Genomic DNA, 21442 nt, shown 5'->3' with positions numbered 1-21442 from the left:
AGATAATGTGGTCTTGGGGATATGTCAGCTTAATGGCATGATGCAGGCTTGGGGACATGACAGAGACTCGGGGAGATGACACAGGCTCGCAGACATTTTTGGGGCTTGTGGACATGATGTGGCCTCTCTGACATGACTCGTGCTCTGGGACATGACACCGGTTCGGGGACACAACACAGGTTCAGGGAGATGACGTGGAGTTGGCGAGCTAATGTGGGCTTGGAAGATGTGGGTTTGGAAAGATGTGGGCTTGGAGAAATGATTCAGACTTGGGGAGATTATGTTGGCTTGGGGAGATGTTGGCTCGAGGAGATGATGTGGGCTCAGAGATATGTCCTGGGCTGTGGAGATAATGTGGGCTCCCTGATATGGTTCGGCTCTGGGACATGACGTGGGCTCGAGGACATGACACCGGCTCGGGGATATGACGTGTGCTCATGGAAATGATGGGGGCTTGGGGATCTGATTCGGCTTAGGGAGATGATACGGTCTTGGGGAGATGATGCGGGTTTGGGGAGATGACTGGGCTTGGGAAGATGACACGGGCTTCGGGATATGTGTGTTTGGAGACATGATGTGGGATGTGAATAGCAGGGAAATACTGTGAACTGTTTTATTAAAAATAAAATACTGATCAATAAATTATCACTAAGTATAGATTATGGCATGCCTGTCACTATATTCTAAAGCTCCTTGTACTGAAATCAGATACCACATAGAGCAGAGCGTTACTTTTTATCTCACGTAGGAGAATGACACCCAAACCACGGTTTCTGAACTGGCTATAGTTTTTCCTCCTTACCATCAGTGGAAATGATAAAGTAATGTGTCCATTCGTGTATCAATGGAGTCAGATCACTGCCAGAAACTAGAATGCTTGCCATTATTATGAACAGTTCTGAGATAATGGAAAGTTCATCAATTCCTATGGAAAATATGAACAGCCTCTCCTTGGATGAGGCCATTGTGAATGTCACTATGTCACTGTTGCAGGCAAATGGATTTGAATTCACAATATTGCTTTATCCAATGGACCAGAAATGAAACCCCCAGAAAATATAGTTACATATATAGGCTTTTAAAACTCTCTATACTTTCTGTACCTATAGTATTGGTTTTAAAACTATGTAAGTATACAAATTCATACAAACACGATAGAAAATGACTAAAGAAAATACCTCAGCATTCATTTTCTTATTAGCCTTTTCTGCCTCCTTTTGTTGGGAAAGATGATGGGCCAGGATTTCATCTTGTATTACTCTGGCATTCTGCTCTTGAGAAAGTTGTCTCTGAGCGTCTTTTTGCTCCTCTAAAACCGGGAGACATATTTCATTAGGTTTTGGGTTTTATATGATGAAAAAAAGTCAAAAAAAAAAAAAAAGCCTAGAAGGGGAATCTTTTTTTAAAAAATCAAAAAAGTGTTAAAAAAAAAAAAAAGACACAGCCTTTTTAAGCACAAGGATCTTTATCGTACATAAATAACTCAAATTCTAATTTAAATGACAGCTAAAGTTATCACAGAGCAAAAACAGAGGGGGACATATTTTCGTGAAAGAAAACTTCGTTATAAAGCATTTAACCAGTTCCATCACAGTCTCAAGGCAATTTAGCCTGTACTTTAAGCTACAAAAGCCAAATTAACACATGGATTTGAATTAAGACTATTACTTTGTCGAATGGACCAAAACCATCAATCACTATGTTAATAATTAAGCTCAAGCTACCTTCCATTCCTTCAATTACGATGGGGATTGTCCTGCTCTGGAAGCAGCTTCTATACAGAGTGACAGGTCCCTCAATGCAGCAGCAAGCAATAAACCCCCTCCTCACAGCCTCCACCTTAGTGGATGGAAAAAAAGAAGATTAGCAGATTAAAAGAAAAAAAGACTTTTGCTTTTAATTAGGGAATTTTTTTTTTTATTTTGGGTGGTGCGGGTGGTAATTAGGTTTATTTATTTATTTCTTTTAGAGCAGGTACTGGGGATTGAACCCAGGACCTCACGCATGCTAAGCATGCACTCTACCACTTGAGCTGTGCCCTCCCTCTAATTAGGGAGATTTTAACAGCTTAACAAAGAAGTGAACCCAATAGGTCTACTATTCCACCCCAGCCTTGCGGTTTTCTGTCTCCTTCTCCATAGTAGGGAGGTTCCTTTTTCAGTGCCTGCAGCTTCAACCCTGCCTCCTGGAACACATGCTGTGTGTAATGTGTAAAGTTCCTGGTCTTTGTGAGCATGAAGTTAAGAGTCCCTTAAAATAAAGGATTCCATTGAATTGGTTGCAGATGGTTTGGTGTCTTTTTTCCTAATCCTCCACTTACATGATGTTCATTTGGAACTCAGGTCTTCTGTTATCAGGACGCATGGATCCTTTCTCCAGGGGTTCCCGTGTTAACACTTTATCCACATAGCCCAGTCTCATGCACACTCGAGTTGGCTTTTCTCTCTCTGTTTCGTCTTCTCCAACTTTATTCCCTTTACAGGTTTTTCTACACTATTTTCTTTACCATTTTTTGAAGTATTTTTCATCATTTCCACTCCTGTTTAATCTTTCTCAGAAGCACAAGTTCACACACACACACACACACACACACACACACACACGAGTTCCCCACACCTGTGTTTAGGTGCCATTTTACTGGCCTGTCTCTGTGTTTGACTTAACATTTTCATTATTCCACAATATCACCACATTCCAGGAGAGACAACCATTTGCCTGTGAACTTCTCATTTTGATCCACACGTCTCAGTAAAATGGTGAAGAAGAGTCGCAGACAACATGAGTGCTTTGTTTAAGATGCTGGCCATACATAAATACATTGCACCTGTTCCCAAAGACGAGCCTGTGCATCTGAGCTATGACTGGTCATTTGGTGCCACCTGCTGGACACAAAGAGTCACAGGCTGGGAAATCAGATCTGACTTCATGATTATCAGGAGCCCAGAGGTGACCTAGAACTGTGCTGAGCAAATTACTTCCTTCTGGAATGAAGCTTTATATCCCTTTAGAACAAACCTCTCCAACTCCTGATAAATATCTCTTGGCTAGATTATGATGCCCAGTTGCTTGGTCAAACACCAGTTTAGATGTTTCTGTGAACATATATTTCAGGTGTGATTAGCATTTAAATCACTGACTTTGAATAAAGCTGATTACCCTCCATAATGTTGACGGGCCTCATCCAAACAGCTGAAGGCCTTCAGAGCAAAGACTGAGGTTCCCCAAACTGAAGGGAATTCTTTTCGTGGCTGAAGCATGGAAACCCAATCTGAGTCGCCAGACTATCGTCCCTTGGGATTCAGACTCAAGACTGCAATGTTAACTCTTACCTGAATTTCCAGGCTGCAGGCTCACCCTATGGATTTCAGCCATGATAGAAAGCTAGAAAGACAGACAGACAGACAGAGATATAGGTACTCTATTATTTTCATTTCTCCCTTGGAGAACCCTAAGTAATCATCTTGCTGTATCCCAGCGACAGGGGTATAGTTATGTTAATATTTATAGCAAAGTACATTGCAGTCATCATCTCATGATATATATAAATTAAATCATTATGCTGTACGCCTTAAACTTATAATACAGTGCTGTAGGTCAATTATACCTCAATAAAACTGGAAGAAATAAATTGCAACTTGGGAGACACAGATTTGGGTAAAACTGAGTGTTTCAAGGACGGGAGTCAGGGGCTTATAAAGGCAAAAAGCCAAGAGGTTGTCAAAAGTTGCCTGATGAAGACTGTGACTGACACTGACGTGAGCCAGTCAGGAGACACGTGTCCTTAAGGAATCACAGGTTATTTTAGGGTAGGGGCTTAGTAAGTATCTCAAGTTTCTGGCAGGTGTTCCGGATGACTTCATTAGGGCAACAAAGGCTCACAGGGCCAGATTCTGTGTGGGCTGAGATGTGCATAAGTCACACCTCCTTAGTGAGCCCTCTCGAGCAATGCAGACTCCATTTTTATTTTCCTTTCACAAAGGCAGTCTTCTGCTGCCGGGAGCAGTGACCCCACCTCAGCCTGGAGGACATTCAGGTGAGCTTCAGCTCACTGGCTAGTGCTGTAGGAATAGCGCAGTTTGCCATCGATCTATTCCCTGCAGGCGAGGCAGTGCCCACGCCAGCTGTGAATGAGCGCAGCTACCTGTGCTCAGGCTTGAGCTGGGGTGGGGGTGGGGAGCGTTCCTCCACCTTTCTAGGCTCATCTGGCTGGTCTAAGAATTAATCTGACGTGAGGCAGACTAACAGGAGGAAAATAAACAAAAATTGAAAAACACGTATACTTCCTGTGTATACCCATGGGAGACAGCCAGGGTAAACGGAGTGAACTCACCAAGAAGGCTGAAGCCCTCACCTTCAACATCACCTTCAGCTAAAGACTAAAGAGGATGCTGTAGGCAGTGGTCAGTTAGAAGTCGGTTACATGGAATGCCAGGAGAAACGAGTTCAGTTAGACAAGGGCCAGAAATGTGTCACTTTTAGACGTGGGGGTTATCACTGACTCGCTGCGTGGGGATGGAGGAAGGGGAAGACACACCAGAGTGGGTGGGGACAGACTGCTGGTGGGGAAGCAGGCAGATCCTTCAGGAAGTTTGTCGTCAGAAGTAAGACTGTCTGGCTCACGTGAGAGGGAAGAAACAGGGAGATGTTTACAGAGGGGAATTGGAAATCATCACTGAGAAGGAAGAAGATGCAAATTAACTAAATAAAAGTAGCAGGACCGCCGGGCAGTGCGTGACTTTCTTCAGCAGCACTTAGATGCCTGGGGGGACGTACGGGGGAAGAATGAGAATCAGTCTGTTGTGTAGTTGGGAGTTTTGCCAAGTAAGCACACTGAAAGGATGGAAAAGGGAATAAACGATGTAAGTAGGAGTTATTAAAATTTTAGCTCCTGGAAATTGTTGAGAAGGAGAATATTTCCTTCACTGGCTTATGTTCAGTGATTGGGAACCTGCAAATTAAATTGACTAAAGCAGATTACTGTGAGAAGAAAATTACGCATGAATACATGCAAGAGTTCACAAAGAAGTGTGATTTGAGGGGTGGCTAGAATTGGGGGCTTATATACAATTTAATAAGTGACAGGAAAAGGAGAAAGGCATTTTCTGAAAAACAAATGACTTCTTGGTGAGAGGGGAGAGAAAGGGCACTTATGGAAGAACAAGTGACATTTAGGAAAGATAGATAACGCCTTAGGAGAATGTATGGGGGAGATGGCAGGTTTGTGACAACGTCCATTTGCGTCTGGTGCTTGGAACATGTCTCTAATTTTAAGACTGTTTCCAAAAAGTAAGTAGAGAAAATGAAAAGCCTGAGGCAGATTTCGTTTCTCCATGAGTAAATATCTGTGAATCAGTGTTTAAGGTAACATACAGAAAGTCTGATGGCACTGTAACGAGTGTTGTGATCCATCAGAACATTGAAACAGCCACAGCAGATCCAAACGCTGTCTGTCTAAATCTTTAGGTCTATAGACAGTGATTAACACTGGAAAATTCAAAAAAGCTATCAATCAACACTGCTCAATATCAACGACAAGTTTGCTGCGTGGTTGGCTGTTGTTTAAACAGCTGGCATCCGGGCTCGGTTTGAGTATGTAATACTCCAAAGTGCTGGGTTTTATTCCCAAAATTTGCTGAAAAGTTAATGAGATGCAGAGAAACGTGATTTAAAATACTGCATAAATTTTAATCATGCACATATAATACAGAAGTATTTTCCTTTAATAAACACTGTCAATATCTTAACGGGAAATAACTAAAATGTTAGGCAAACAGCCCAGCAGGTAAATGTTTACTATTTATCTTGTAGATCATACACTCTTTCTTCAAAATCTCCACATATTCTTGACATGCTTTTGAAACCAGACCTTGACTTAGACTTCACTCGTCCATCGAGCCTACGAAGAGTCTGTAGGACTGGTTGAAGTTCAGTAGTAGCTGGAAAGAAAATGAAAGAATTAGATTCTTTACTTAAAATACTTCATAGGTAACTAAATGTCAGTTTACTTTTTAAGAAAAGCTGAGACTTTTCTAAGTTTTAAGACGAAAGAAAAATACCTATATACGATTACAACACAAAATACAAGATTACTACTCTAGACTTTGCCCATGGTTGCATGTTGAATTAACTGCTCTTGTGGCTAAGGATCAGAGCGCCTGGTTTTCTCATTCTTCATTCATTTACTCAGCAACCATGAGCTAAGGGACTGTGACAAGCACTGGACTCACAAGATGAAGATGACAGAGTCCACCCTGAAAGATCTTGTACCATAAACTGGAAAACTAGATGAACAGGCAATTTCGGTACAGAGACATAAATGCCATGTCAGGTATAAAGGAGGGCACAGTTGGCACACTCAAAAGGGACGTCCAGCTTTGTGTCAATACTGTCTGCTCTTTGATGGCTGTGATATGTAAGCAGATACCTGAAGGAGGAGAAGAAAGTGTGGGAGGGAGAGGCAAGAAGCAAACACAAAGAGCGGAGGCAGGAAGGGCACCCGAGGAGCTGGACGCAGTCGGACCAGCCTCTGGAGCACAGGGGCAGAGCAGGGGAGTAAAGAGATACGGCTGAAGATTTGGCAAGAGCCAGATCGATGTGGGTGTTTTTCTTCCAAGCTAAGGAAGTTGGAAGTTTTCCTGAGGGCAAAAGGTTAACCAGTGACAAAGAGAATGATAGGAAATTTAATTGTCATCCACCAGGTGACAGCTACATGAACTGTGTTTGCTTGAGTCTGGGTTTTTGGCCTCAGTCACTACCAGAAACTCGAGCTGATGACCTCCATGCTTTCTGAGAACAGGTCCGTGCGCAGGTGACAGGCCCACGGGGACAGCAGGAGAGGAAGGGCACAGCCAGAAATAGAGAACACAGACTTCTTGAGTTTTTTTTAAAGCTATGGATCATAAGGAATACACGAGGAATAAGTATATTTATCATTATGAATGAAATTAAGCTTTCACATTTTTCACTAGATATGTGTAAGAAAAACATTTAACATAGTATCTGTTATTCAAACAATAGAAAGAGGTGCCATTTACTGTTTACAGTGTAGTTCGGAAATCAACGTCTAACTTTAATTCAGAAATGTTGGCAACATACCTTCTTTCAATTCTGTAGCTATATAAATCATCGACTTCTTCTGCATCTGAAATGAGTCAAATATTATTTTTAATGTTTAAGTTAAACGAGAAACACTATTATAGGAATGACAGCTAGCTTATGAAATGTGGCCTTTAAATACTACTTTTAGAGACTTGACCTAACTTGGGGATTGCTTAAACGAAAAATAATCACATGAATGAAATAAATTGCTACTTACTTTGATTTCAGATAATAGAGAACATACATATGTAAGGCTATTTAGATTCACTTGATGAAAAGCACAATAAATACTGCCCTGTCACGTACACATAATTTTACAGGGCGATGCCCGATCTTATGAGCACAAAGAGTTTCAACAATTCATGTTTCACACTGAATGCATTACGTTGTCATTCTTAGAAAAATTACCCTTTATAAAAGTTTAGTTTTTTTTAACGTTAATGGATTTTTCCTTAAAATGAGCTTTCCATTCCTGCACTTTTAGAAAACTAAGATTTTAAGGTCTGTTCTATGCTAATGTTTTTAGTACAGAATCGTAGATACACAAAATGAAGAAAGGGGTTCTGTTATAATGTCAAGCGAAAATTCTACTGCAAACAAGTTAAATGTATTTTGCTCTCTGTAGATGACTAAAATATTTATGTCAGAAAATCTGCTTGAAGAAAAGAAAAGGAGAGGCTAGTGCCAGTTTTCAAAGTTGGTTTCTGATTCACAACTTCCTAGAGTTAGAAACAAGGAAAACAATACCTAATTCTTTAACTGTAACTTTGTTTCCATTCTAGAAACTAGGGCCAACTTTTTGAAACTTGACTTAATTAGCTACGTATTTAATTATGAAATGTGTGGGGACACTTCAGACTTCAAGTGTCCCCATCTAGAGTGTTCTTTTAAAAATCTTTCTTATAAAAGTCACCCGCTCACTAAACAGGGTCTAAAATAGTACATGAACATAATAAACACTGTGGTGATAACAGCGACACGAGAGCCCAGGCCTTTGTAAATGTTAGGTGCAAAGACAAGATTTTTGGCTACCGTTTGCCAATATTTTCAGAGCCTGTTTTCCATAACATTGTCTGACGAGAGCATTCTAGAGAGGCCTTATGCCATCAACAACGTGACAACAGTGCCAGTGAAGTGAAAAACGCCTAGCAGATGAAGGGAAAAGCCTTTACTGAAATAAATTCATATAACCATTAATAAACACTATGCAAAATGTAGATCACACTTTTACATGACTTGAATGTGAGATTACTATCTTTTCCTCTGCAAAGCTATTTTCCTAAATAGGTACTTCTGGGACCTTTATGTTTATTTCTAGGTGAGGACCCCTATGTCCAGATGGTGGAAGTGGTCTGAAGTCCAACATTAATAAGGAGAAGGCACCTGCAGTTTTACTTAAACTTTTCCATTTAACAAAAACACAGAAAGGTGAGAAAATCATACACAGGAAGACAATGTATCAGCAAGATTTAATTCTAATGATTTTTAATTAGGAGGATTCTCTCATAACTGGCAGTTCGCAGACTATGTCCCATAGAAATGGAAGGTCCCACTGGGGACACTGCAGGATTGAGGTCAAAACTGAGGTCACAGGCTGGAAGATAATGCTGCCCTCTCTTTCTGAGATCAATTTGATAAAAACACACTTGCCAACACGTATACACACACGTTCATTTCCGAAGTGAATATATTTTCAGATTATTGATACTTTTAAGTTCAAACTTGGTATCATTCTTATTTTAAATGTTATAAAAATAAGTACAATTCCAGAAATGTAATAAAACCAAGGCATTTAACCACTCTCATTCAGTATCCTGTTGTAAATAGGTTAACGTATGAAGGAAATGACACTTGTCAGTTTGTAACTATTAAATACATGTATTTTACTGCAGAGAAAAGAAATGAGAAAGAATTTGTTGATCAAGGAGCTAAAAAATTAAGTCCAGAGAAAAAAGTGAATGAAAGAAAAAGAACTGGAAGAAGTTGAGTGATTGTCTTTCAAAAGATAACGTGCTTCCTCATTTGTCCATTCAGACAAAATGAAATGAGGGCAGGAGGGAGTCCTCAGAGTAGAGAACTGATACCAGAAACAAGGTTACTAAACTCTGCCTCCACCTTATGAGAAGTGAGCTTAACTACTGTGATAGTTTGATTAGAATTAAAATTCTGAGTGGATGTGCCCTGCCTTGGAAGCCTACTTTTAAAAGAAACGTGACCAAGATACTGCTGAGACGCAGTGCTGTGTCATGTAAAAAGTTAAAGTCTTAGGAATATTAATCGTTTTAGCTCTGGTGCATTGGTATAATCCCATTTAGAAAAAGGGCTGCTAAACTGAATGGACATTTGAGAAATTTAAAAATTATTGAAATAAATCATTAGAAAACGTTTCAAAGTGTCAGTAATACACCAAAAGTCCAAAATCAATCAGTGTAAAATTTAGTCTTCCTATTTAAAATAGATTTGAAGGACATTTATTAACTATTGTGGCCATGCTTCATGTTAGGCACACCAATACTTAAAAACTCTTGAACATAAAAAAGTCTTTAAAACAGAGAGATTTTGCCTGTTATAATATTGTCTGGAATCAATTTTTAAGTTTTCAGTTCTCAGAAAAAATTCTATGTGCAAGAAAATCTAACAGCGATGTATCTGCTCAGGCTAATTTTAACTTTTTGTATTTTATAGTAATAAAGTTAAGTAACACAATTGAGTAAAACTGTAAAATTGCTTCTGACATGTAGGACAAAACATCCCAGAAATAAACTAGAATGTGAAATCTGAGGGTAAAAATTAGCAAAACAGATAAGGGGTCCATCTGTTACCACTACAACGATGACAAGGGAAAAGGCTATACTTCATGCAGCAGTAAGAGAGGCAATAAACCCAAGTGTTATGAACTGGAAAAAGCTTCCTTCGACAACCAGCACGACTGAAATCACAGACTTAGAACAACACTTCTGTCAAGCTAGAAAAAAATGCGGAGCAAGCTGGAACTTCACAGTAGGAACAGTCCAAAATGTTAAAACCTTGCAAATAAAGGAGAATGTTAAAGTCAATCCCAATGTCGTTTTGAACATTTTGCTTTCTAGAACCATAGCTGAAAAGCTGTGCAAGTCTGTTGTTTTGTTAAGCCCCATGCAAAAACCCATCCCTTCCTGTCATTAAAATGACAGTATGTTCACACCTCTCATAGCATTACTTTATGTTTTCCCAGCAGAAATAATTACATCCCTAGCAATTCCAGAAGGCACCTTCTTTCTCTAAGTCTGACTAAGAAATCTGTAAACAGTAACTGTACAATAGCTCCTGTGAAGCACCCTGTAGTGCTGAGGAAGCCGTGTCTCTGCACCCGGACAGAGCGGGGCTTGTTAATCTCCCTGCTAAATCTAGCGTGATTTGGCCCCACGGCCCCACAGAAGAACTACGTGTGCCTTGGAAGTACAACACTGAGTTTAAAATAAGTTATTTTCCAGTGTACCTACAAGTACTAAAAAATAGACACCTCTTTCCTCCAAAAACATTAAAGGAAGGAACTGTCCTCAGGAGCTTTCTCTCGCATTGCTTTTGCACTCACACTCACCATCATCCTGTAAATGACACACTGGCGATTTTTTGGTGACAACTAATGAAAACATTTCGAGTTTGCATCATGCTTAGCCGCTGACAGAAGTGTTAGCCATGCATTTTTTTTTAACACCACGCAGTCTGGTTTCATGACTCTGAAGCACTTAGACTCGATTTACCCACAACACTGTCTACGAAACCTGAGCTTTTTTCTTCTTCGATTTATTATGACATGAAGCCAAGTGAGAAGAAACAGGTTGGGGCCTCACTTAACAAGGGCCTGTGCTACCTTTCTCTACATCAAGAAGATCATGAAAACACCATCAAACCATAAGCCAACGCGCACCGCTTTAAATGGCTATTTTAACAACGATACACAATGAAAACTGGTTGTAATTTAAAGACTCCCTATCGTTGCCACCTCGGTATTCCTACAGGTGAGGGCAAGACAGAGACAGAAGCGAACTTCATTTTAAAAATTTAAATACTTGCTATACTTGACTACATATTTAGAAATGTTCTACAACTGCTCAGTAAGACATTTTATAACAATTAAAATAACAATGCTATAAGTAAAATAGCAATTAAGGATGTACTCTTACAGAAGAAAATGATAAAAATTTTAAACTTAAAAACAGAACTTAATGTTTTTAGTGTTACAAGTTTATTGAATTCATAAAAAGAATTTATCTTGGATTCCTTTAAATAAAAAACATCTGTATGTGGTTAAGTATCTCGATGCCAATCATTTACTTATGCTTAGGGGCAGAAAAACTGGGGTGCAGGCAAACTTGAAAATTACTGTGAACCAATGCCAAACCGAAATCAATCAGAAACTAAGCCAAACATTGGAAAGTGTATCTCTAGTTATTAGGCAATAATACTTAATTTCTAAAATAGAATTTAAAATGGAGCTTTTGAAGAAATTTGAAATTTGTCAGTTTAGTTGCATTGATTGAATAAAGTTAATGACAGGTATCTCTTGAAAATTACAAGTCCAGGGACTTTAAAAAATTATAAAATTTCTGTCTCCTTTCTTTATTAGCACAATTAATTATGGCTTTTACTTAGTGTGCAGAAGTCAAATAAACAACTCAGAATTTCATCAAATTAAAAACAAGAATTATATCAGAAATCTGAAACCCAAGGGAAAAAAGATAATACAACTAATCGTGAACAAGTGACCGCCCGTGCTAGTTGAAGGGTCTGAAAAATTCCTGAAGTTCCTTCTTCGAGTAACATTCCTTTTGGGCTCTACGCTAGTAGTAGAACTTTCAGCAGAAGGCGGTCCATCAACAGGCCTTGCAGGAACAAAGCCGAGGAAAGAACTCTTGTGCTGTTTCTCCAGCTGCAGTTTAGTGTTCATCTCTGCCAGCCTCTCATTAGCCCTGCGGGGATTGCAAAACACACATTTCATTCATTTCATTTTCTCCCTAAGTGATGTGTATTTTTAAAGTTGCTGTAATAGTAAACAGATTGCCCCATTAAACTGTGTTTTGACACCAAAAAATACATCAGCGCAGACCTACTGTAAACAATTACAGTTTAAAACTGTCCTAAAGAAGGATGTATGGGCCTGGGGGGGCCGTTAACTAACAAGTACTTCAAAGTGGGGAGAGTCAGAGATGGAGACGCCCCCACAGAGGATTCCCGCTGCCTTCTGCACTGGCTGCATCTAGACATACTCACCCTCAGTAAACCAGTTTAGAAATAAAAAATAAACCATCCCTCAAAGCCACTTTCAAGCATTTGCTTTCACCCCCCTTATATACACATTTCACTCATTACCTGGGAGAAATTAAGCATGTAGCACTGAGGAACAGTTTAGAGCCACCACCTCTAGGGGGGGCACCAGGTGGCACAGTCCACGGTGGGAAAGAACTACGACAGCGCCAGGGGCAATTTCAAGTGTCCCCCAATTTCCCAAAGCTCACTTTGTTACTTTGCTTTTACCAGAGGCCTACATCAACACCTGTTTTCCATAACTAAAAAAATCTCAAGCACATTTTCACTTTTATGAAAAAAAAGCAAAAAGCCAGAATAGCACTGGGTGCTTGTTTTAGCCCAAGCCATCAGAGGGGCAACGAGCACCCCAAGCAGCGAGAGGGGCCCCACCGAGCTCCTTCCCCAGAACCACACTCAGTATCCCGGCATCACGCCGCCACAGCTTTGGACTGTGTCTGTAAGCACCTGTGCTTTATGCATATTTCTTTTATGCACCCACCAGCAAGATGTGTCCTAAGGTAACTGCCTCTTTGCTTTACACCGACAACTTTCATAGAAACACTCTACTTTTGGATAGCGGGGAGACCTGTAGCTTATAACACTGTTATTCAGGCACCGGAGGTGGGCTCTGCCCTTTCTGTCTTCCACACACCCCCTCGGGCAGGCCACCATATTCTTTTTAGCCACTTTGTGAACCACTATACTGCCCTTCACCCCATGTTAATTTCCCCCTTTCCCAAGCATGCCTTTACGTAGCGGAGACAAACTTAGAAGGATACAGTACTTCGTCTCATGGTGCCCACTAGTGGTAACACCAAATATCACAATCAAGAAAGTAAATTCACCAAACACCAGAATGGGGCCCCTTGGCTTTAAGTTGTACTCTTCCAAAACACAGTTAATTTTAAACTCATTAACATTTCTATTTCTGGGAATTCCAGCTAGAAATTTTGTGATAATATGGCTGTCTAAATTACAAAGTTTGCAAAACCCCTAGCTTAAAGACTAGATCAGGTTAAATATATGCAAATACAAAAAATAAAGTCATGTAAAAGCAACAAAAGGCAGTGAGATGCAAACTGCCCTGGACTGACATTTTAAGGAGAGTTCATTTACTAACACCATTTCCCAAAATTACACTATCTAGTTAGCTCTCACTTGCTACTCACCTCATGCACTTGGCTCAATAAAAATTATGCCTAAGAGGCAAATTAATGACCTAAATTATTTTCTATAATGCTACGTTTTCACTTACGAGTTTAGTTGACTTGCCAATGACATTCTATTTTCTAGCTCTTCCAGGTACAGTTGTCTGTATTTTTCCAATTCTTTTTCATTAGAAAAGTAAAACTTTTCAGTTCAGTTTCCAGATCTTTAACTTTGTATTCCATTTGACTTACTGAAGCACGTTTATACTCTCTTAATGAGTTTTCTTGAGATGCTGCTTGTGCCTAGAGCAAAATAAAAGGATACAATTTTAAAAATACTTATAACCTGAGTAATTACACTATATTTGTTCCTTTTAGTTTTGAGTCAGTGATTCAGAGAGCAATTTTAAGTGTGAAGAAAAGCTGAACTTTAAAATACTTATCATCAATGTCAAGTGAATTAAATCTGAATTACGAAATTAAAGTTGAATCACTCTTATATTAGTACTCGTGTAATGTGATAGTTTAAAGAATAATAGGATCAATTTAAAATTTTAAAAATTGAACAATACAACCTAAGAGTAATCCAAGAGTGTGGCACAGTATTTCCACCACAATATATTCTTTTCCTCCTAGTAGTCTTGATTTACACCAATCGGCCTTAAAGTGATTCTCTAGTGACAATTGTTCTGGAAGATCAATCTAATGATAGTAATGATGGAAACTGAATTATTTAAAGGGAGTAAGAAATGCGGCCATCCTTCCAGAAATCTACAAAACAAACTGCTATATGGGAAGCAGAGGAAACACATAAAATGTACACATCCGAAATCTAATTCTCAGCAAAGTGAGTTAGAGCACGTTACAGATCAACGCTTCACCTGTACAAACTGGCTGATTTCTTTCAATTTTTCTGCTACATCCTGTCTTGCTCTCGCTTCAGTCTCCCGGTTGTACTGCACGACTTGACTGAGTTCTTTCCATTTTTCTGCTACATCCCGTCTTGCTCGCTCTTCAGTCTCCCGTTTGTACTGCTCTACTGGACTGCGTTCCACTGTGTTCATTTCTAGGTGACGTCTGAGGTTTACTACTTCTTCTTCCAACTTCTTCTTCTCCTCTAGTGTGTCACATTTCTTTTACAATTCTTTCATAGATAATAACTCCTTTAGAAAAAGTTGAGTTTCTGCACTCAGATGGAGAAGTACTGAAGATGTAGATTCCACTTTTGTTGGAGGATCAGCATTCTGCATGAAGAAGATAACACTGTTTGGTAATGAGGTTAGCAGACCAAGAACAGCCTAACTCTAACCCAGCATCAAAGGTTGAAATAAATTCAGTTACAATAAAATGGTATCTGCCTTGTGGAATGGAGAAACTCAAATTACCCAGAAAATCAAGAAAGAAGTTCAAACCACCAAGAGTCACGAAAATATACTGTTCACTGTCGTCATCTTTGTTATACATTTGTGCTTGATTTTACACTCTTATTTTTCTGTAATTGTTTCATGTCTTTCCTACATAAAAAGGTGACTATAAGGCACCTCTTAGTGGAAAGTCTCTTACCCCTTCCTAACCCAAGTCTTAACTCTCCATGATTTTTAATTTTAGGGAGATCATATTGAGTTACTTAGGGCTGAATTAATAAATGTCTCCCAAAACAAGACTGTGAAAAAAATGCAATTAATACATCTTACAAATATGGGTTCTAATGCCATAAGCCTTTCTCTGAACTACAAATATTTTATGCTAGTTTGAATTGCATTCCAAGGAGCAATGAATGATTCGCAGGGTTAAGGAGAAATCCATCTCCAACTGTAGTGGTTTAGTAAGGTGATCCATACATTTTTCTAAACAAACAAACAAACAAAAAAGCCTTAATTCTTGTAATCCTTTGTGGCTCTCTGCAAAACAAGAGTACATACTCAACAAAAACAAACAAAACAACTTGCTGGAATTTCAGTGACACGGACTTGGGAAGAACCACTTTCCTTCAGATAGAAGGATTATTTGCTAAGACAAGGCAGGCGGAGGTGGTGGTTGTAAAACATCTCTACAAATTCCTTGACACTTCCCCTATGAAATTCCCTCCCCTGAAGTATGTACTGGCCTCAGTCAACTGGTTTCTAGGGGACAGAATGTGGGGCACTGCTGTGTGATTTCTAAGGCTAAATAGCTTCTGACTTTCACTCCGTAGGGATGCTCACCCTTAGAACCCAGCCACCACGTTGTGAAGCCCAGGCCACCTACTGAGTCTTTGTACATGCAGCTGTCCCAGCTGATGACCCCAGGGAGTGTCCTTAACCAAAGCCAGCTCCAACTTCCAGATGTGAGCAGGAACAAGCCTTTAGATTATTCTAGTGCCCGCTTGATGCCAAGTGGAGAAGAAATGAGCTGGCTCCACTGAGCCTTGTCTAAACACGGGTTTGTGAACCAAGCAAATGCTGTTTTGAGTCACCAGGCTTTGAGGCAGTTTATTATATAAATTATTAGCAATAAATAACTGGCACAGATATCGATATTAAAAATGGGGCACAGCCATTAAAAAAGAACCCAAAATGTGGGGATGCCTTTGAACCTGGAGGTAGGTGAAACCTGAACAGATGTAGAGAAGAGTAAGAGTGAAAATCCAAAGTGTCCACGAGACTGTTAGTGGAAGCCTGAGGGCCCTTGAAGGGCTGAGAGTGAAGGCTTCTAGGCCAGGGAAGAAAATGACACTAAAGCCGGAGGAAACGGGACTCTTGCTACCTAACAGCTGAAAGTAAAATTGACCAGAGAAATAAGCTAAAACAAACAAAAAGATTATTAAATATAAAGGAACTAGGACTCACTGGGTTCAAGTATCTGTATCCTATTTAAAGCATCTCCATGTGCCCAACTGTCACACAATGGGCAAGCAGAGAAATGGCTTCCGGGCTAAGATCCAATCTAGGGTGCTGCCAGGAAAACAGTCTAAAGATGAAGCCAAGACTTTGTTAAGACCTTGGAAAGATTTAAGGTGCTGCCTCAAATTCCTTTAAAGATCTTAAAAGCATAAGAGTTTTAAAGGCATGGTCCCACAACAGCTTCACAGAAAGCCCAAGGTGAAGACTTTATCTCAAAAAGACGTGAGAGTAGCTTTTCCAATGGCATGAACCCCAGTAAAATTCACAGGAAACTCAGTTTTAAGGAGAACTGTGGTAGCAAAAACACTGCTTGCTAGCTTGGACTGAAAGAGACAGACAGTGCAAAACGGGAAGAGGCCTTTGGGTTTTTCTTAGAAGGTCTACGAGGAGGAAGCTGGCTTGAGAGAACTACTCAGCTGCAAACACAGGCCACTGCTCATGAAAGGGACAGAACAAAGAGCTCAGAGAGGGCAGCGAAGGAGAACCCCTCCCAGGGTTGGGACTAAGTCCTAATCAAAGACCGAGCATCAGGCTGCGTTTCAGAACTGCTACGGGCCAGTGTGCCTCCCATCTTCCATCTGTGAGTGAGGGAGTCCTTAGCAGTTCAGCAGAATGTCGGGTGTGTGGCGGTAAATAACCCGTGTCTCCTTATCCTCAAGCCTCAGCACTGAGAGGAGTGTACCCAAGAGGCTGTACTCCAGAAACCACGCCCAGGAACCTCACCCCACCTGAATCTGGTGAAGATGGTAAAGTCAGACCCTGGACTGGAGCCTGAGCCTAACACCACAGCGACCGAGACCTGCTGGGGGACTGAGTGGGGATAAGTGTATTTCTCATATGGAAGCAGTAAGAAAACATTGTGGCTAATGAGTAATTATGCTGGTTTTTGAATGTCTCCATAAATTTTCAAAATTAGTTCCATAAAAAAGGTAGACTATGGGCCAACCTTAAGTGCCCTGCTCCTAAAGAACAGCAAACGGTGAAAGGGGCACCGAGTGAATTGCAGGGCAGGTTTGAAAAGGCAGTTCAGCTTCTGCCTCGCTCTTAACCCTGGAACCCAGGCTCATGAGGGCAAGCTCAGGCCACAAAGACAGCTTAGGTGTTCCAGGGGAGGTGGTCCACCTGCCTGCCCCACCAAAGCCACAGCCCACCACCAACATCAACCACCAGACATCAATGGATGAACCTTCAAGCGATTCCAGCCCCCGCCTTCCAGCTGCCCCACCTGAAGCTGAGAGGAACAGGGGCCGGCTGTCTTGGCCACACTATTCCTAAGCGCAGGTTGTGAACAAAATAAATGCCTATTTAAGCCACTGAACTTTGGGGAGTTTGTTAAGCAAAAACAGATAAACAGAAAAGTGGGTGAAAAAAGATAATAAGAAATGTAACTTGAATATAGGAGAAATTGGTCTCCTATAAAGTGGAAAGTAACAAATGTTGAGATTAACTTATTAATGACAAAGTGCTAAGAAATAGCAGATAGCTGAAAGAAAGACCTAAGAACTAGTGAGAAGGAAGGTACTTCAGAGTTCCCTCCAATTACAGCTTCTTACACATAGGCATGTATTTCACAGTTTCCCCTCAACTTTGAGGATAAGGAAGACAGGTAAGCAAGGAGACATAGGATTTGAAGTCTAATAACTGAAGAACAACCAGAAATAGTTTACCAAAATCAGCCTTTTTACCTCATTTCAATTAACTGATCTTCTAAGAGACAGGCAGCTTTGAGAACTTATTAATCTAGCACTTACTCTTCACTTTCCTTTCCTCAGAGAGAAAATAAAATATTATGGAACCATAAATGTAGTGTCCTTTGGCAGTATTTAAATTAAATACAATTTTTCCTTTACCTTACTTAAAAGCTTGTTGGTAAGGGAAGGTAAGACTGTCTCAGCTTTATGTTGTAGCACAATGCTTCTGCATATCACACAGACTGGCTTTGAACTTTTGAAATTCAAATTACTGATCTGTTATCTGTTTCTGACAAACTGATTGAATATTATCTAGTATTTAACAGCTGTACTCTTAAAAATTTTCCTTGGATGGGATGAAATATTTATTTCATTAATTACGCATTAAGCTATAGAACACAGCTAGGCATCTCTCTTTTTAAGTAAAAGGAGGTAGACACAGGGAGCTGAGAATGCAGGATCTACACCAAGAACAAGATCGGCACCAGTGTTACACACACGAACCAAGCCAAAAGAGGACTTCATCATGAACCGTGAGATGATGGATTACAGAGGCTTCCAAAGAGGAAGGTTGAATTAATCTTCTCCACGCTTAATCTATTGCCTCTAGATAGTGAAATCTATGGACGAGTCTATGAATTATAATGAGTGCAACATAATGAAGTATATTGCAGGCTAAGTCAGCAGATCCCGTGACCATGATTTGATGGAAACTGGAGTGAAGTGGGAGGCACTGGGTGAGAAACTAAAGGTCTGAATGGGGGGAGGAATGGACTTCATCTTTGAAAGCCTACTTTCTGTCATGTCACAGAGTCAGCAAGGCATAAGCTGGCCACAGGTCCCTTCAGGAAGCAGCAAATCTCCACAGAAGTAGTTGCAGACATCCCACGACACTGACTTTTTATCACTATGTAAAACAACTGGTAATACGCAAGATGACTCGGAAACAGTTCTCATAACATATGAATTGGTACTGGCATAGGACAGACATAGATCAATGCATCACCACTGAGAATCTAAAACAAACCCTCACATTTACGGTCAATTGATTTTCAATACTAGTGTCAAATAACTGAATGAGACAATAATAGTCTTTTCAACAAATGGTACTGGGACAACTGGATATCCACATGCAAAAGAACAAAATTCGACCTCTACCTCATACAATATATATAAAACTAACTCAAAATGAAAGAGCTGAAACTACAAAATTCTTAGAAGAGAACACAGGTGTGTGTCTTCATAATTGGACCTGGCACTTGTTTCTTAGGTAGGACAGTAAAAGACAGAAGTAGACTAACTGAACTTCATCAATGTTAAAAGCTTCTACTCTTCAAAAGACAACATCAAGAAGGTAAGAAGGCAAGCTGCTGAGCAGGAGAAACACCTGAAAATCCTACATCTGATCAAAGACTTGCACCCAGGATACAGAAAGAACTCTTACAATTCAATCATAAAAAGACAATCCAATTCTAAAATGGGCAAAAAGCTGAACAGACAGGTCTTCAAAGAAGATACACAAATGGATAAGCACATGAAAAGATCCCCAACATTCTCAGTCATCAGAAAAATGCAAACCAAAACCACAATGAGATGCCAGTTCACACCTACCAGGAGAGCTAATGACCAGTGCTGACAGAAATGCATAGAAATTGGGAGAATTACACACTTTGGATAAAAATGTTAAATGGTGCACCCACTCTGGAAAACAGTATGGCAGTTCCTCAAAAGGTAAAACACAGTTACCATATGACCCATATGACAGCATTTCCATTCTTAAGTCTATTCCCCAAAGAAATGAAAACATGTTTACACCAAAACTTGCACAGAAATGTTCACAGCAGCATCATTAACAAGAGCCAAAAAGCAGAGGCAACCCAAAGGTCCATCAACTGATGGATGGATAAACGGTTTAGCCCCACAACCGAGTACTGTTCGACAATAAACAGAAATGGAAATACTGACAAACGCTGTAACGTGGATGAACCTTGAAGACGTTTTGTCAAATGAAAAAAGCTAATCATGAAGGACTACACAGCATGTGATTCCACTCATGTGAAACTCCCAGAACAGGCACATCTGTAGAGACACAAGTCAGCCTGGTGGCTGCCGGGGGCTGATGGGGACGGGGGGCTGGGGGTGATGGCCAAGGGATGCAGGCTTTCTTTTTGGGGTGATGGGAATGTTCTAAAATTGATTGTGGTGACAGCTGCACATCTCTGAATATACTAGGAGATACTAACTATGCATCCTAAATGGGTGAATTATACGATACGTGAATTTTATTTTTATTTTTATTTTTTTTTTGGTGGAGGGAAGCAATTAGGTTTTACTTATTTATTTTTAGAGGACGTACAGGGGATCGAACCCAGGACCTTGTGTACGCTAAGCATGCACTCTACCACTTGAGTTATGCAATCCCCCCTATAATATGTGAATTATATCTCAATAAAGTTAAAAAACAATCCAAAAGCAGGATCTAGACAATTTTCTTAATTCTCTATTTTGGGTGTACATTCATGATCTGAACTTCTCCATGCTTTGACAACATACGTAAAGTGAAGGGAAAATGAAGGCGATACCTAACTCCAACTGGTTTGTATAATGACCTTTCTGCACAAGTTACTCTGAAATCCATGAAATAAATACACACAGATTCTATATCCATTCACAAAAGTGAAGGTGCGACATGCCAATTTTCTGGAACATGCCATGAAACATTATCCTCTGATTTTATCTAGCTTGCCTTATTGTGGTGAGAGATCACTAAAAAATACTGTTTAATAGGGAAAAAAGTTAACTTCCGTGAGGAAAGATGTATAACTCTCAAATTCTCTAAGGGTAAATATTATAAGAAAACAACATATAAAGAAATGGCAGAATGAAAGTCAAAGTTTAAGAAAAAAGTACATCATAAAGGTAATAAAAGTGTAATTATAATGAAGATACAAAAGAAAGCTGTCCCTGAAAAGCTAGTGTCCTGCAACACTCTGCGCTGCACATTCACGGCTGACGTGCTTAATTTCATACATACTGGGCTCGCAGCTTGATGTGATTTCCTCTCTGAATCCTGTCTCTCATTTTCTGAATTAGTCTGATGATGTGCTGTCACCTCCAGGGAAGCTTCCAACATGGACACTTTCTTTTGGGTGTCAGTCAGCTCTTGTTGAAGCTGTCTCATACAGGCCTAAAGAGATAACTCTGTTACTGATTTTTAAGTCACCTTATCATTAAGTTACATTAATAATATGTAACTCCAACATATGGACTTTGAGAACTATCCCCACAGACATCAATTCACCTTCTTTTCCTCATAGGTACACATTCCTGTTTA

The 21442-nt window shown here is 40.0% G+C and overlaps 1 protein-coding gene across 5 annotated transcripts in view; it reads right to left on the bottom strand.

The window, feature by feature from the left end:
• Positions 1-11303: 11303 nt before the first annotated feature.
• LOC141573914 (ankyrin repeat domain-containing protein 26-like) overlaps positions 11304-21442 on the bottom strand; it is a 64308-nt gene continuing 54169 nt past the window's right edge. For 4 of the 5 annotated variants that reach the window (XR_012500366.1, XR_012500365.1, XR_012500364.1 and 1 more), the window contains 4 exons: positions 21143-21295; positions 14417-14779; positions 13643-13838; positions 11304-12050 (listed from right to left, as the gene is read on the bottom strand). Coding sequence is in view for 1 of the 5 variants with exons in the window: in XM_074346323.1 (XP_074202424.1) it covers positions 14672-14779; positions 21143-21295 (261 nt within the window). In the remaining 4 variants the exon portion in view is untranslated. Of the gene's footprint in view, positions 12051-13642; positions 13839-14415; positions 14780-21142; positions 21296-21442 lie in introns of those variants that run through there. The other variant, XM_074346323.1, reaches the window with a different exon arrangement.

Source organism: Camelus bactrianus, chromosome 18 (genome assembly GCF_048773025.1).
Source record: "Camelus bactrianus isolate YW-2024 breed Bactrian camel chromosome 18, ASM4877302v1, whole genome shotgun sequence".
Taxonomy (NCBI): Eukaryota; Metazoa; Chordata; class Mammalia; order Artiodactyla; family Camelidae; genus Camelus; species Camelus bactrianus.
This window is presented reverse-complemented; position numbering and strand designations above follow the sequence as displayed.